The 14,819-nt window shown below is 31.8% G+C and overlaps 2 protein-coding genes across 3 annotated transcripts; one reads left to right on the top strand and one right to left on the bottom strand.

Annotated features, from left to right (window-relative positions):
- The first annotated feature begins 708 nt into the window (after nucleotides 1–708).
- Nucleotides 709–3,408, top strand: LOC131594139 (E3 ubiquitin-protein ligase APD3-like). The gene is made up of 7 exons (XM_058866234.1): nucleotides 709–1,228; nucleotides 1,317–1,413; nucleotides 1,520–1,603; nucleotides 2,165–2,385; nucleotides 2,474–2,552; nucleotides 2,636–2,945; nucleotides 3,085–3,408. The coding sequence occupies exons 1-7, from the start codon at nucleotides 836–838 to the stop codon at nucleotides 3,161–3,163; spliced, it is 1,263 nt and encodes a 420-aa protein (XP_058722217.1). The 5' UTR covers nucleotides 709–835; the 3' UTR covers nucleotides 3,164–3,408.
- A 765-nt stretch (nucleotides 3,409–4,173) lies between these two features.
- Nucleotides 4,174–4,994, bottom strand: LOC131594137 (peamaclein-like). Of its 2 annotated transcripts, none has more exons than XM_058866233.1 (3): nucleotides 4,914–4,994; nucleotides 4,744–4,829; nucleotides 4,174–4,519 (listed from the first exon to the last, which is right to left on the bottom strand). In XM_058866233.1, the coding sequence occupies exons 2-3, from the start codon at nucleotides 4,823–4,825 to the stop codon at nucleotides 4,332–4,334; spliced, it is 270 nt and encodes an 89-aa protein (XP_058722216.1). In that variant the 5' UTR covers nucleotides 4,826–4,829; nucleotides 4,914–4,994; the 3' UTR covers nucleotides 4,174–4,331. The 2 variants fall into 2 exon arrangements, with proteins under 2 accessions (XP_058722216.1, XP_058722215.1); XM_058866232.1 differs by having other exon boundaries at nucleotides 4,174–4,525; nucleotides 4,914–4,991.
- Nucleotides 4,995–14,819: the final 9,825 nt, after the last annotated feature.

The following is a 14,819-nucleotide window of genomic DNA, read 5'->3' as shown; positions in this document are numbered from 1 at the left end:
GCCCATTCCCTTGCTAACCATGCTTGCACCGAATGTTATATGGCGTGAACTGAAAATGCTCTTTGTATGATCTTAGTCAAAATTAGTTGTGAGGTGACTCTTAAATTTACTTTTCTTTCAAAAAAAAAAAGGAATGATGTACATTATTATTTTTTTTGACAAAAATATATTAATACTTAAATTTATGGCTTTTTGAAAGTGTAAGTACCATGAATATATTCATCAAATTATTTGCTAAAATGATATCTATTTTAAAACGAAAATATCATGATAAATGAAGAATGCCAATTTGAATATTTACTCTCTAATTAACAAATAGTAGTATTTTAATAAGTAAAATTCAACTGATCATTAATATTAATTATATAAACCAAATATATTAATTATTTAATAAATTTAACATGTAATTTTTTTTAATATAAATACAACCAAAAAAATATTATTTTTAGATGTAAATTAGTTATCTCCACATCCTACTATAAAGACAAATCCAATAAATATTCCCTATAAAGTACAACACTGCTTACTTAAATTCATCTTCAAATCTTCAAATCCACCATTCATACCAATTCATTTCATATCATTTATGAAAATATGACACTCCAAATTTGAAAATATACTTGCCAGTCAAACACCCACCAACATTCCCACCACAAAACGGTTGGTAGTTGGTTTGTTAAGTATAGAACTCTAGCTAGTAACAAACCAACAAACAATATTTCTAATTCCAATTCTTTTCTCAACTACAAGTCTTTTCTTTCTCCCTCTTATTCAATATCCTATTTTGTTATACAAGTACCAATTCACAACAAAGAAAATCTCAATCTCAATCTCAATGTCCATGCATAGATCACTATGGTTACCATTGTCCAATCCAACAACATACCAATCTTTAATGGATCCAATTCCAATAACTCCAACTCATTCTCATTCTATTGGATGGCAAGAAACTTGGCCTTTCATTCTTGCAACCCTCTCAATTTATTTTTGTGTTTCAGTTAGTCTTTTATATGGATTCTATGGCGATTCTCGTTTGATTCTTGGTCCAAGTTCGTCGCGTTTGGTGAAAGTAACTTCAGTTTTTGTCGAACAAATTCAAGTATCTAATGAGTATACTACTAGTAAAAATCATGTTCATCTTTATGCGTTCAATGAGAAACCTGAGTTAAGTTCCCAGACAAATTGGACTACGTCGAAGTTTTTATCTCTTCAAGCGTATAGTCGGAAGGTAACAATTTTTAATTCTTTTCGACTTTATATAAAATAATTTAGCGTTGTTATCTATGAAGATTTATTTATTTTTAATTTATTTATAGGGAATTTCTTTGTGGTTAAATAAAGGCTCTACTATATTTTTGAGGTGGGAAGCAGATGCTGGTAGTTTAAATCAACTCAAAGGGATAGTGATTAAAGGTTACTATTTCTTTGTAATCTTGTTTTTTTTTCTTCTTCTTCTTTTTATTATGTTATTATTCAAAAATCTAGTTTTTCTCATGAAAGATTCATTCTTGTTTCACAGGAGAAAGGAGGTATGAAAAACTAAAGCCTAAACAAACTACCTTCCCTGAGGCAATGCCAATGGTTGTCAAAGAGTCTCACAATGGTAAGTGTTGATTCAAACCTACCATTATAAATAGAGCCATTTTAAAATTTTGAAGACTTGTAGGTTAACAACGGTTCAACCATGATAAAATAAATAGGAATCCTGTAAAGCCGCGGTTAGGCTCTTTGTGTTGTAGCACACCTTTACACACTCTTAAAGACAACTCTGAGCCTTCATCTACAAATGCTTTGAATTTCTTATGCTCAAACTAAAAGTTGTTTACTTTGAATGATTTTGAACCCCAATTAGTATTGTTAGCTTTGAGCCACATGAGACCAGTGATCAGGGATGTCTCTATCTCCTACATATTGACCGACAACACCCGGTCCGCTAGACGCCCGTTTTCCGCGCACTTTTTTGCAGTACAGTCAAAATTTTATGTTCGCACCCTCTGATGTGTCTGTCCTGTGCTGTCCAATTTTTCATTTTTGGACTTTTGCGAAGCGGATTCAAGCGGGGCGGGTCTGCCCGTTTGCCACTAGTATAGCTCTGTCTGTAGGAAGTGTTTAGACTCTATGCATTAGCATTGCGGTTCTAATAAATTTTAGTTTATTAACTCAGGTAAAGAAGCTGAATACATTGTTGAGGAAGATGATAGGTACCACATTGCTGTTCTAAACATGAATCCAAGGAACATAATCTTGACCATGAATGTCAATGTTTCTGCAAAGATATATGACACTACAAAGTCCACAAATATGTGCTCTACTTGGAATGGATCATGCAAACTTGACACTTTTTTCCCTATCACATATTATGTAATCCTCACATCATCAAAAAATGTAAGACTAATAAATTCCTATTATACAACAATCTTAATGCATAATTTTTCAATGAAAATTTCATCATGGTTTATATGAATTCATACAGGGAAATAATGATGATGATGATGCATGGTTTGTTGAAGTTTCTTTCTTGGCTCGAGTTTTTTCCTATGTAATTCTTCTAGGTAAGTTCAATTAATTTTACATCTTTTTTTTTTGTGAAGCATTTTGTTTCTATATGTGACTTTTTATTCTTTTGATTTTGCAGGAATGTTCATGATAGTGATTTTTCTGATATTGAAATGTCTTGGCAGTGGCGATGGTGATAACGATAATGTAGTTGCAGCGCAAGAAGTAACCGAAACCGAACCTCTCGTACATGCGCAGACGAATATAGTGACTTATGGAACAAACAAGTTTCATGAAAAAGAAGACTCAGAATCAGAATCAGATGCGTTAAGTAGTTCTTCGGAAGAGTTATACAACGAAAAGTTGTGTATAATTTGTTATGATGAGCAAAGAAATTGTTTCTTTGTTCCTTGTGGTCATTGCGCTACTTGCTATGATTGTGCACAAAGGTACACACTAATTGCGATATCTGAATTTGACAGAATCACAATGTGACGCGTTGATTTTAGCAAAAACTATATTTCGACTCGAGTTTCAAAAAACTAGTTGCCTATTGTATGAGATTCTGATTAGTATTTTTTTTTGCAGGATTATGAATGGGGAGAGTAAGGTTTGTCCTGTTTGCAGGAGACTTCTTCATAGAGTGAGAAGATTGTTCAATAGTTAGGCTCATAGTTCTAATTTGGAATCTACAACAATTTTTTTTTTTTGTGTAATGTAAAGATTTTGGAGTCTGTAATCGCAATTTTAGGCGCATTGGACACAATTTATATGTTTGCAACTTCAGTGTAAAAATTGTGTCTGATTTTTACTTCTGTTTTTGAGGAAATTTAATTCAAGAGAATATCTTCAAGCTATAAGGTTAAACTCTTAACATCAATTTATCAAATACAAAGAAATGTTATTGTCATTGATTGAACTCTATATCAACATTTTATATCCATCTACCTCAAGTCAAACTGGTTAATCTATTCTTTCCTGATAAGTTGACCAATACTCTAACTATTAGAAGTTACACGAGGTGTTCAAAATCAAACCAATTTACCTATTTATCAATAACAAAATCGAAAATCAATAAAAAACAAAACCCGAAAAAAAAAACAGAATATTTTTAGATGTGTTTTTTATTCCCTTTTATGAAAACTTTCAAAATTCAGAAAGAATTTCAAATTGAATTTTCAAAATTTGATCTAAACTGAATCAAACTATTTGCATATATTTTAATATTTATTTATCTTTATTTATAAGATATATTACATAAATTTATTATTCGTTGATATTAAATTTATTTTAATACTATTTATTAGTAAAATTTATCTATTTATTTTTAATATCTTATTTGTTTTTGAAAATATAACCCGTCATTTCCATTTCATAATTTTAACTTTTAATATATTATATTATATATTATATATTAATTCAAACCTATTATTTTGCAGTAATTTAATAAATTTTATATTAATAAGTAAATTATAATTTGTTATTTAAATATAAAAATATATAAATTAAACCGCATAAAATTGAATCAAATCGATTAAACTTTTTTTATACCAATCATCCAAAATCTAACTAAACCAACTAAACCACTGCAAATAATTTTATCTTTTGGATAAGATAAGTTTTTACTTCAAAACGAAGCTAATACCCCCTATTAAGTAGATTGATTAACAAGCAAAATAATGAGAATCAAAGTACTAGTTTTATTAACTTAAAAAACCATAGAACCTGATTAACACGTTACACATACATTTAGGATCCATATTTATTCCCATTCTCATCAAAACTGATCAACTATCAAAGACCAATTATCCTTGGAAATATATGGAACATAGAGATTAAGGACATTTTGGGGTTCCCTTTGAGTTCCTCATGTCTCTGTAACAAGGACACTCATGTTTGTTACCATATGTTCCTGATGGCACACACTTACACTTATTGCAACATATTCCACAGAAATTCAAGCATCTGTCTCTCCTCCCAGCTTTCGAACACCTTTGCCCGCATTTCGCCGAACAGAAACTACCTGCACCTGATTCATATCCATCAGTTAACATGCTACTATTGTTAATAAAGTTTATAAACTAGTAATAAGTTTCGTTAAATCAGTTCAGTTGGTAATTGTGCAGAAATACGGATTTGAACCTGTGATATCCTAAAATATGAAATTCCGGCCATTAGACTGTTAGACCAAAAAAATATTAGCAATAAGTATTTATAGGCATGTAGTAATTGAGGTTATAAACATACCAACACCAAGTGCTGAGATTTCAAACATAGATGAGCAGAGGATAAGACACACAAGTAGAAGAGCTGCAAATGCTGGCTTCATCTTACTATCACACAGAAATATAGAGAACAGATTTAATTAGTTGAACTATATCACTACTTATGTGAAAATTATTTAGAGGGACACTCACTAGAATAGAGGAAAGGGAAACTTAAACTTTGAGAAATTCTAAGTCTTATTTGGTTGAGTTGTGTGAGTGTGAACAAGTGAGTGGGATTATTTATAGTACAGAATGGGTAGGTGAAAATGTAGGAAGGTAGAGATAGGTGTCGATTTAACAGACTTGAGCTTCCGTGGAGTACACTTATGATACAGTCAACTGAGATGAATTTGCAAAGTTAACACGTCTAAGTGAGTAAATATGTAAGAGAGTAGTTTGACATTGTGAATGAAAAAATATTTAAAACTACCGGCCTTGTGCTTTCTATAGAACAGACGGTTAAAACAATCTCCATGACATTCGACGTCTTATACAGGTAACCGTTCAATCAGATCCAACAGTAGAAAACTAGTTAAATGGCAGAATCACGTGCCTTCAGCTAGGGTGACGTTTCACATGTTCTATTCTAAGTCATAGTCATATTTTCTATTGAGTCTTTTGTCGGGGACCTGACGACCCTAAAAAAAATATAAAGTAAAGAGTAAAATAAATATTTTTTCAACAGTTGATTTTCACAAATTTTAAAAGTAAGTCTTTCAATAATTGAATGTTACCATTTATTGCACTGTAATGGTTCTAAAACCATGGTTGTCAACAATTATTTGAAAACCATGAACTCAAAGATAGAGCAAATCTATTGGCATCAAAATTGCAAGGAAATGAGACAGCTGGATAGTGGTATATTGCGAGGAAGCCGCGTACGTACATTTTGGATTCATGGATCCATACTATACGACGATAATTAAATTGTCGTTTGTCCTCATCGACATGAAAATCTGCATTTGCTTATTGAGATTGACAATTTGCCATATTCATTGCATTGCATTGTATTGCATTCAATGTGTTGTTTCATTATGGAAGAAACAGCACTTAATACTTGTTCATTTACGTGGCTTCTTCGATGGTCCCTCATAAGCTCACATCACACTCATCTTCGATTTACTAGTACTAGTTTTTATTTATGTATGTATAGGGAAAACAAATAATGATGTTTAAGACAACTAGTTTACAATTTACAATTGATTTATATGCTAACTAAAATTTTAAACAATACTATTCCACTAACTAATTTGACACAAAAATTGACATCATTCGATAATTAGTGAGTTTTTTTAAGTAAAATTATTCAGAACATAAATGTATAAACGTAAAATTTGATATAAAAATATTCAGACGAACATGAACCTAAAATTTGATATTTGATATGATCACAAAATAGACAATAGTTTTTAATCGTTTGCAAGCACCACATTCTCAGGATTCTCTATTTGTTATTTCAATTGATGAGCTATTGATGAGGTTTGTCATATTTGTTGCAAGACGTGTTTGGATACATTTTAGGAACACACGAACAATTGTAAAGAGTTTTTTTCGGACTTCATATACCGACATAACCCTGTCAGAGATGTCATATTTGATATATTTCAGTAGACCTGAGTATCTAAAAAAAGAGGCGCCTGCTAATTTCTTTACTGACCCAGGAGGAAAAATTTACATTTAGGCCAACAAATATTCTGGTGTACGGTTGGGTAGGAGGGATGCATACATGTGTGGACTTGATTAAGTTTTTCTCACTGGTGGGACTGAAGAATGTAGGTTTAACCGTGAGACAGACAACGCTTAAAGTTGCTTCATGTAAAGTGGTCAAACATGAGAAAATGTGTTTCGACAATCAACAAGCCATTTATCTTTGACACAGTTTTCTAGCACTAAAGGCACTGGATCTTTTATAGAGAGTTCAAAGGCTCGTGCATAGCAATACTGTGTCTCTTAGATCAATGGATGTAGTATTTAAAAAGATTGGTTTTACAATCTTAAAAGGGGTAGCGACGCATCTTGTTGACCGTTGTCCTTCTATTTATATATATATATATATATATATATATATATAATTATGATAATCAAGGATGGAGAAAGAAATTATTGATCAAAATAAAGATGGAGAGAGAAATTGGTTTCAAACCCACAACTAACAATATGGTCAGCAAAATATTAATTCTCTCCACACAGATTATCATGCATTACCAATTATCACGTTGCTGTTGCTATTGTGGTTCATAAAGTAAAGTAAAGTAAAAATAAAAATTGTAAAAACTCCTTCTTGTAGACTCGATTTTTTGAGGCCCTGGGTCGTGGGCCTGGTTGCCCTGGCCCAAGGCCGGCCCTATATATGTGTAGTCGACAAAGATTCAATACCAACACAATTTCGAATTCCTACCATGGAGAAGTATGATAGGAAGAAGAAACTATAGGAGCACTTGGTCTCCTTCAACACTAGGGTGAAACTACAATGAGGAGTGTCTCTTTTAAGTGCATCATTTTCCATGTGTTCTAAAGAGAGTTCTCTCTTATGATTCTCAGACCTCCCAAAAGAATCCATTAAGTCTTGGAAGCAATTGGTTGAGAAGTTCATCTCTAATTTACCATAAGTTGAATAACATAAACGATCTTAACATACTTCATCACATTTAGGAAAAAATAGGAAGAGTTCCCAAGTTCATTCATGAATCATTCCAACAACAAGAAACCCCATATCAAGAACTTGAACTAAGTTATGGGCTTGCACACAATGGTGGAGGGTGTCAAACTAGTGTTATTTTCTAACCCACTAGTGCGTATACCATCTAAAATGATAGGAACACTTATAAAAAAGGGTAGAAGAATAAATAGTTATGAAGAAGATATCTCCAATAAAATAAAGGGACTACAAGAGATCTCCCTATAATGATCAACATTGAGATGAAGGACAAAATGATTGAGGAAAACATATGAGGAAATAATACTTCTTCAACTACACTAAATTAATAGAGAAATCCATAACGATCTTTCAGGAGGCCTACAACTCCAACCTCATCAACCTACCTCGATAGAGAGAAACAAAACTCGATGCATATAAGATGACATGTTGTAAATATCATATGATTCATGGCTACTCTAATGATGTATGTCGGGGGTTGAAGATAGATACCTATAAACTTATTTTTGAAGGTCCTTTACATAAATACCTAGATAAAATCAAAATTCTAGTGTAGTAACCTGCTTAAAAATTTACGTTCAAACGGAGTCGCCACCCACTTTATTTGGGCAAGTGAGAAACCCTTAAAAAAGAGATATTTTGGGTAAGTAGGTGATAAGTGCAAAAATGTACTTATTTTGTATATATGTTTTGTTGCACTTATCGATACTTTTTGTTAATACCGTTTGAATAATACCCTATTTTATGTATAAATACGTATACATTGTGAATAGATGTATTTTCATATACTTTTATATTTTTTGATAGTTTTCTATTCATTTTGTAGGTATTGAGGCGTATTTGGAGCATGAGCAATAACGTGTCGAAGACACGACTTCAAACACGCATTTTTGAGCAACGAAACCAACTTGTCAACGAATAAAGCTCAAAACCAAAGAATAATAAATCACCAATTTGGTTGAAATGTTTTCATTATTAGATGGGAAATTGAATAAGCTTTCCAACGCTTTGAATCGGGCGCAAATTGGAGTTACGGTTCTCAAGTTACGTCATTTTTACTAAAAGCTGTTTTTTCATGACAGCAGGTTGGGCGCGATGCACGCTCCTGCGCGCGACGCGCATTGTACAGAACTGAAAATTGCATAAATAGGCGAAAATCAGATTTTTTAGGTTATGTTTTGGGTATTTTTGAACCCCAACTCATCCTAGGTCATTTTTGGGTAGATTTAGCTTGAAAACACCATTGGAGGTTGTAATCGGATGATCCGGAGTCGAAGCTTCTTTGCTTGTGATTGACACCGCGAAAGATTTGGTTTTCTTTTCTTCCTCTTCTCTTTGTAACCACTTTTGTTGGGTTTGTTTGTAAGTTTACTCTAAACTATGTATATTTGTTACTCTATTGTTGTATAAAGTTTGATTTACAAATTTTAATCGGTGTTTCCTTAATCTTTTTGCTTAAATGCTTAGGATTTGTGTTGTTGTAGAAATAGACATCACAAATCTTGATTAGGGGGATATCTGTTAGATTTTGATTCTAGACATAGGATTGGGGTTAACATCCATATAATATCTGAGTTTAATGTCTCTGTGTTGTTCGATCGATTGAGACATCGTCGAAAGAGCAATATAGTTGAACTCTCGTTGGTGTTGCAGAAATGGACATTGATGTGAGGGATATGTGGTGATTCTGATGAGTATTGTAGATTGAGTACGATGGAGTGATAAATCTAAGTTTGTAAGGAGTAGTTTAGATTCAAACCAGATAAGTTTCTCTCTATCAAGAATGTATTCTTTTTATGTTCAAATGTTATATTTTCCGTTTTTATTTAAAACCCATTGAACCCAAACTCAAGAACTCAAAATCCGTCGAACGGCAGCTCAGTAGCACTAATCTCTGTGGACACGATAATTTCCCGGATAAATACTTCAAAAACTTTTATTGCTTGCCGCTTTACCGCTTCAACAGTAGGTTAATTAGACAAAGGGAAGGTGTTAGGCACCCTTTGCTTCCCTTGTACTCAAGGGGACCCATTTAGCCTTTAGATTTTTATAAAAAGGTTCTACAATTGTCGACTAATAGATTAAAAAAAGGTAGACATTTGGCCAAAAGGGTAAAACCTCAAAGGTTTTAATAGAGTCATTTTAAGATCGAGACAACAATGACTACAGGCCAAAGACCATGTATGACAAAAAGGGGTCATTGTCAGATAGAGACAACAATGGCCAAAAGCCAAAATACGTATATAGTAAAAGATAGGCCATTGTCAGATTGAGACAACAATGGCCATAAAAGATAGGACCACCAAAGGCCAAAACCATGTATAGTAAAAAAAATAGACCATTGTCAGATCGAGACAATAATGGTCAAAGGCCAATGGCCAAGTATATCAAAAATGCGGCCTCAATGCATCATCATTGGTCAAAAACCTTTAAAAGAAAGAAAAATATTGTAGAGAATTAAAATTCAACAAAAGCCTCAGATATTCATCATTGGCCAAAACAAATAATTTTTTAAAGGGGGGGCCTCATAGATAATCATCGGCCAAAAAGTTTTGAAAAAAAGGTTTCATAAAAAAGGAGGCCTCATATGAAGTCATTGGCCAAAAATTTGTTTTGAGTTTGAATGGAGGGATTTTAGTTTAAAAAAAGGGGAAAGGGTTTGTCATCCATTGTCGTTTAATCGACAACGGCATGTTAGGGTTGTTTAAGACAACCCTAAGAGAAACCCTCAGAGGAAGAAGAGAAAAAACGTAGAAAATAAAAAAATGTGTGTTATGCGTGTGAAAATCGTACGTGAAAAGAAAAAAAGTCCCCCCCAAATAGGATTGCCAAAGGTCTTATTTATAATGGAAAATTTAGGTTAAAAAATCCAAAAAATAGATAACTCATATCCAAAAGCCCAACACCCATTTTTTTAAAATCGGTAAAAATAGGAGAAAAAGTGTGAAAATGTCACTTATGGGATTCGAACTCGTGACTTCTTATTTGCAAGTCTAGTTTCCTTACCAATTGTGCTATTTTATTTATTTGAAATAAAAAGCCAATTGAAAGTGTATGAAGCATAGACAAATATTTTATATTTATTAAAATATAAATAGTTTAAGAGTAAACTATTATACTTTTGATAGAAACAAATAATTACAGAATCCAAAATATTATAGTTAAACCAAGGAAGTTTATAAAACCCAAATTTAAAAAATAATTTTGAATCCTAAAATTAGGCCTCATATTTTATGAATAATAAGCCCAATTAAATACACACTTTTACTTAATGTATACCCCTATCTTTTGAATTGGACAAATTAGAGAATGGTTACTCTCATGAAATGGGCTTGACAATCAAGATGTCAAGCCCACTAGTTTAATATACACCCCTTGTAGAGTTTGTACTACGTCTCAGTTAATAAAACGTAATAGCAATAGGGAAAATTTTGGGGTATGACATCTAGAGACTCAGATAGTTTGTGTCTTTAGAGAAGAAGCTCCAGGTCACTAACACCTCGGAGGAAATTGAGGATCCTTAATGGAAAACAAACATGAAAGCAAAGGTAGGAGGTTAACATCTCATCTTAAAAATATCAACATAATTTAAAGAGATTTCACTAGAAGAGGAACTTTCACCATTGATAGGAAATTGTATATTTGTGTTTCCAAGTCGATATTCGTGTTTACATCGTAGAAAGCATCTTACTTAAATTACATTTTTCAAAAAAGATTACAAATATATAGCCTAACTGCATGACGAGTGATAGTCGTCTAGGTAGGCACGAAAAACTACAACGTAAAATTGAGTCTGATAGACCAATATATATTTACCAGCATTATATTCAGTGAGGCGTACAAGCAATTAGGATTATCATAGGAAATTTGAAAATCCTAAAATATGTCATTAATGAGATAATTAGTTGGAAATGGATAAGTTAAGGGACTTATACAAATCTTGATGACCTTTACATCAAATGTTAGATCCATGTTAGTCCAAACCAATAGTTGAAGGTCTGCCAACTTACAACCTTTTTATTGGAAGGTCTATGAGAAAATTAATTGGAGCCTTCGCATAAACAACATGGTTAGAAATTAAAATCCCTTTTGAGAACAAGAAAAATCTCCACCATGCATGCAAATAATCAAGTGGCCAGGCATTGCTATATCAACAGCCTCAAGAAAAATCTAAGAAACCATGATCGAAATGAGAAACCCGCTTAACTAAGAGACCTCAGAGAAGAATTAAATTCAATATAATTGGACCCAAGTCAAGAAAATGAACACCTGTAAAAAACCTATGGAAAAAGTAAAAGAAGTCGAGATTATTGAAAAATGGAAAGTTGCAAAGGTTGGTGCTTTATTGGTAATCTGAGAGGAGCCCATTTTGGTTTGAGCACTGAGGAGAAATACATACTTATGCACATTGAGTCCAACATAAATTCCCAACATCAAACTTACGGTAGCCTAACCATTGATCATATAATCTGGCCATTTGTACAAAATAAGTGAAATCTAGTAGGAGAAATATGAGTTGAATTTCGACAAGAGACATAAACTCTAGCAAAAGTAAGATTTATTCTAGAAATCATATATTTGACGTGGTTGGCCAACATAATAATGGTAAAGAAAACAATGGAAATGGACAATATGCACACACATATTACATCGATTTGAACAAAGCATACCCTAAAGATCCTTATCCATTGCCAAAAATAAACATGTTGGTGAATAAAACATTAGGATGCAAACATCTCATCTTCTTAGATGCCTATTTAGGCTACAACTAAATCTTGATGAACCTTATATACGTGCCAAAGAAGACCTCTAGACGTGCTAAATTTATATTATTAGGTCATGCCTTTTTGACTAAAGAATGCACGAGCTACCTAACAAAGACTAATGGGCAACGTCTTTGCAAAGCAAATATTGAATAACATTAGGATCTACATGGACGAGATGGTGATTTAAATTTTGAGGCATGGAATCTCATTATGAGAACATACAAATAATACTTGAATATGTCAAATAATATTATATGAAGCTAAATCTAGAAAAAAGAACTTTTAGGGTTCACGAATGCAAATTCTTTATATTCATGATTTTCCAAAGAGAGATTAAGGTTAATCCTTAAAAATACAAATCCATAAAGGAAATGCAAAGTGAAACATCCATAAAAAAGGTGCAAAGGATAGTCGAACAGGTAACATCATTATCCTGATTTATATCCAAGACGACATATCACTCTTTGCCATTCCATCAAGTCCCCACGAAACTGCAACATTTTCAATAGACCACTCAATGTAGGTAGGCTTTTAAGGAATTGAAAAAATTCCATTCACTACATTTAGTCTTAATTAGTAGCATTATTCATGGTATGGTTTAAACAGAAAAATTAAAGAATCAAACTGAACCATTTAAGTTACTTTCGAACTAAACTGAAGTATTGGTTCGATGTCCCGATTCTAAAATACAAATCCAATTGAAATGTTAGGAGTATTATTGTTCAAACCGAGTTGTTATACTTTTGAATTTTTGTTATGGTTCATTTTAGTTCGATTTATTTGCTTGTACTATGAATATCATATATTTGATTAATTATCTTCGATTCAATTATTTCAATTTTTGGCTCGGTTAACTATATTTTGGTTTGGTTCTTGAATTGTTTGAAAAATACTAACCCGGATCATTAACCAAAATAAATGGTTCTGTTATTTAATAATAGTTCAATTCAATTCAATAATTGAGTTCGATTCTTTAAACAATCCTATTAATTCAAACCACTCCATAAGTTACATTCAATGTTTAAAAACCACAATCTGTGATCAATCTACTGGATCATTGGTTGGACCATATGGTTGTTGAGCTAATATATAAAAAAAATTAAAAATCGTAATTGCCATGAAATTTTGATTATAAAAACATGAAAAATTTCTATAAAGTCTAAGCAAATTTTCAATACATACGCCAAAATCTAACTTAAGAACTCAAAAAAAATCAAATTCATATAAAGTAAAGATAAATTCTTTTCTAATAGACTATAACACAAATTTATTACTATATAATTATCATTTCATATCCAATACCATCTTAAATACAAGTTTTAACATAAAAAAAAAACAAAAATAATGATTCATAAACCTTTAGCAAAATCACACAAATCAAATGACAAATACCAAATGCAAAGCAAAATTGTAATATTAAAATTAAATAAAGATAACAATAATGCAAATGAAAGTAGTAACTTCAACAATAATAATAAAATTAAATAACAAGAACTAATCTTATAATAAGTATTAAGAAAGGAGATTGATTAATAGAGTGAAGAGTTTGAAGTGGATTAATAAATGAGAGATGGATTCTTAAGATTATGAAAGATTCATATTTTGACTTGAGACACGAGAGAAGAGACGTTGTTTCAATTTGAACTTTTTTCACTCCTTATAAAATGTGTTAGTAACAAAAAAATGCAGTCCTCTAGTGTAGACTTTTTTAATCCGTCATATTCTCCAATTCACGGTTTGACTGGTACGACCAACCAAATCGGCCAGAGTTTTAAAGTACTAGTTATACTTACTCTTTATTTACCATCTCCGAAGAATGTTATCACTTCGACATTCATTGAAAGAATTGCCAATATTTAATTTTTTTTCCCTTCTTTTTTATTTCCATCCACTTATTTTTCACTTTCTAATTTTTCTCAATTTTTTCTTAATAAATACAACTTTTTATTTTAAGATTGCAATATTCCTTAGAATTTGTTTATGTATTGGCATAAAAAGTGTCTTTTAATTTTATTGATGACTAGTTGTTAAATGTTCAACCTACACTTTCATATTTTTTTAATCAAAATTTCAATGTTCTTTTGATTGCATATAAATAACTGCATAAACTAATTCTAAATATTTTCAAATTTAAAAATTCTATAAAAGATGAGGATTTTGATTGTATCACGAATAAGGGGATTAGAATTGTCCCCAGTGAAATTTCCAGTGAAAATTTCACTGGAAAAAAATAAAGTGAACATTTTCACCATTGATTTTTTTTATAAGCAAATTTTATTAAAAAGCACAAGGGGTGCTAACCTAATACAAGAGAATACAACAAGAAGTGAAAACAAACAACCCCAAAACCAGCCAACTACAAACCAACATAAATCCTAGGATTAGAGTTTCAAATATTCTTGTCCATATCACAAATTCCTCTCGATAAAATGGAGAACGAGTCCCAACCCATCAACTTAATTAACAACAGAGAGTCATTATTATTCCACATCTTGTTAAAAGTAACATTGTTCATACCCAACCAAATACGGCAACAAACAAGTTACCAAAAGAAGTTAAAAAGAGAATGTTTGATAAAATTACATAACCTTAACTTGAGACTCAACAACATCTGAGTAACCGAGCCGGCCGTCA

This window comes from Vicia villosa, linkage group LG4, assembly GCF_029867415.1.
Source record: "Vicia villosa cultivar HV-30 ecotype Madison, WI linkage group LG4, Vvil1.0, whole genome shotgun sequence".
Classification (NCBI taxonomy): Eukaryota; Viridiplantae; Streptophyta; class Magnoliopsida; order Fabales; family Fabaceae; genus Vicia; species Vicia villosa.
This window is presented reverse-complemented; position numbering and strand designations above follow the sequence as displayed.

Coding starts and splice junctions, on each gene's coding strand:
- LOC131594137 (XM_058866232.1), bottom strand. CDS start 4,825: ATGAAGCCAGCATTTGCAGCTCTTCTACTTGTGTGTCTTATCCTCTGC. Junction 4,526..4,743: donor AATCTCAGCACTTGGTGTTG/GTATGTTTATAA, acceptor GATATGAATCAG/GTGCAGGTAGTTTCTGTTCG.
- LOC131594139 (XM_058866234.1), top strand. CDS start 836: ATGTCCATGCATAGATCACTATGGTTACCATTGTCCAATCCAACAACA. Junction 2,386..2,473: donor TCCTCACATCATCAAAAAAT/GTAAGACTAATA, acceptor GAATTCATACAG/GGAAATAATGATGATGATGA. Junction 2,553..2,635: donor TTCCTATGTAATTCTTCTAG/GTAAGTTCAATT, acceptor TTGATTTTGCAG/GAATGTTCATGATAGTGATT.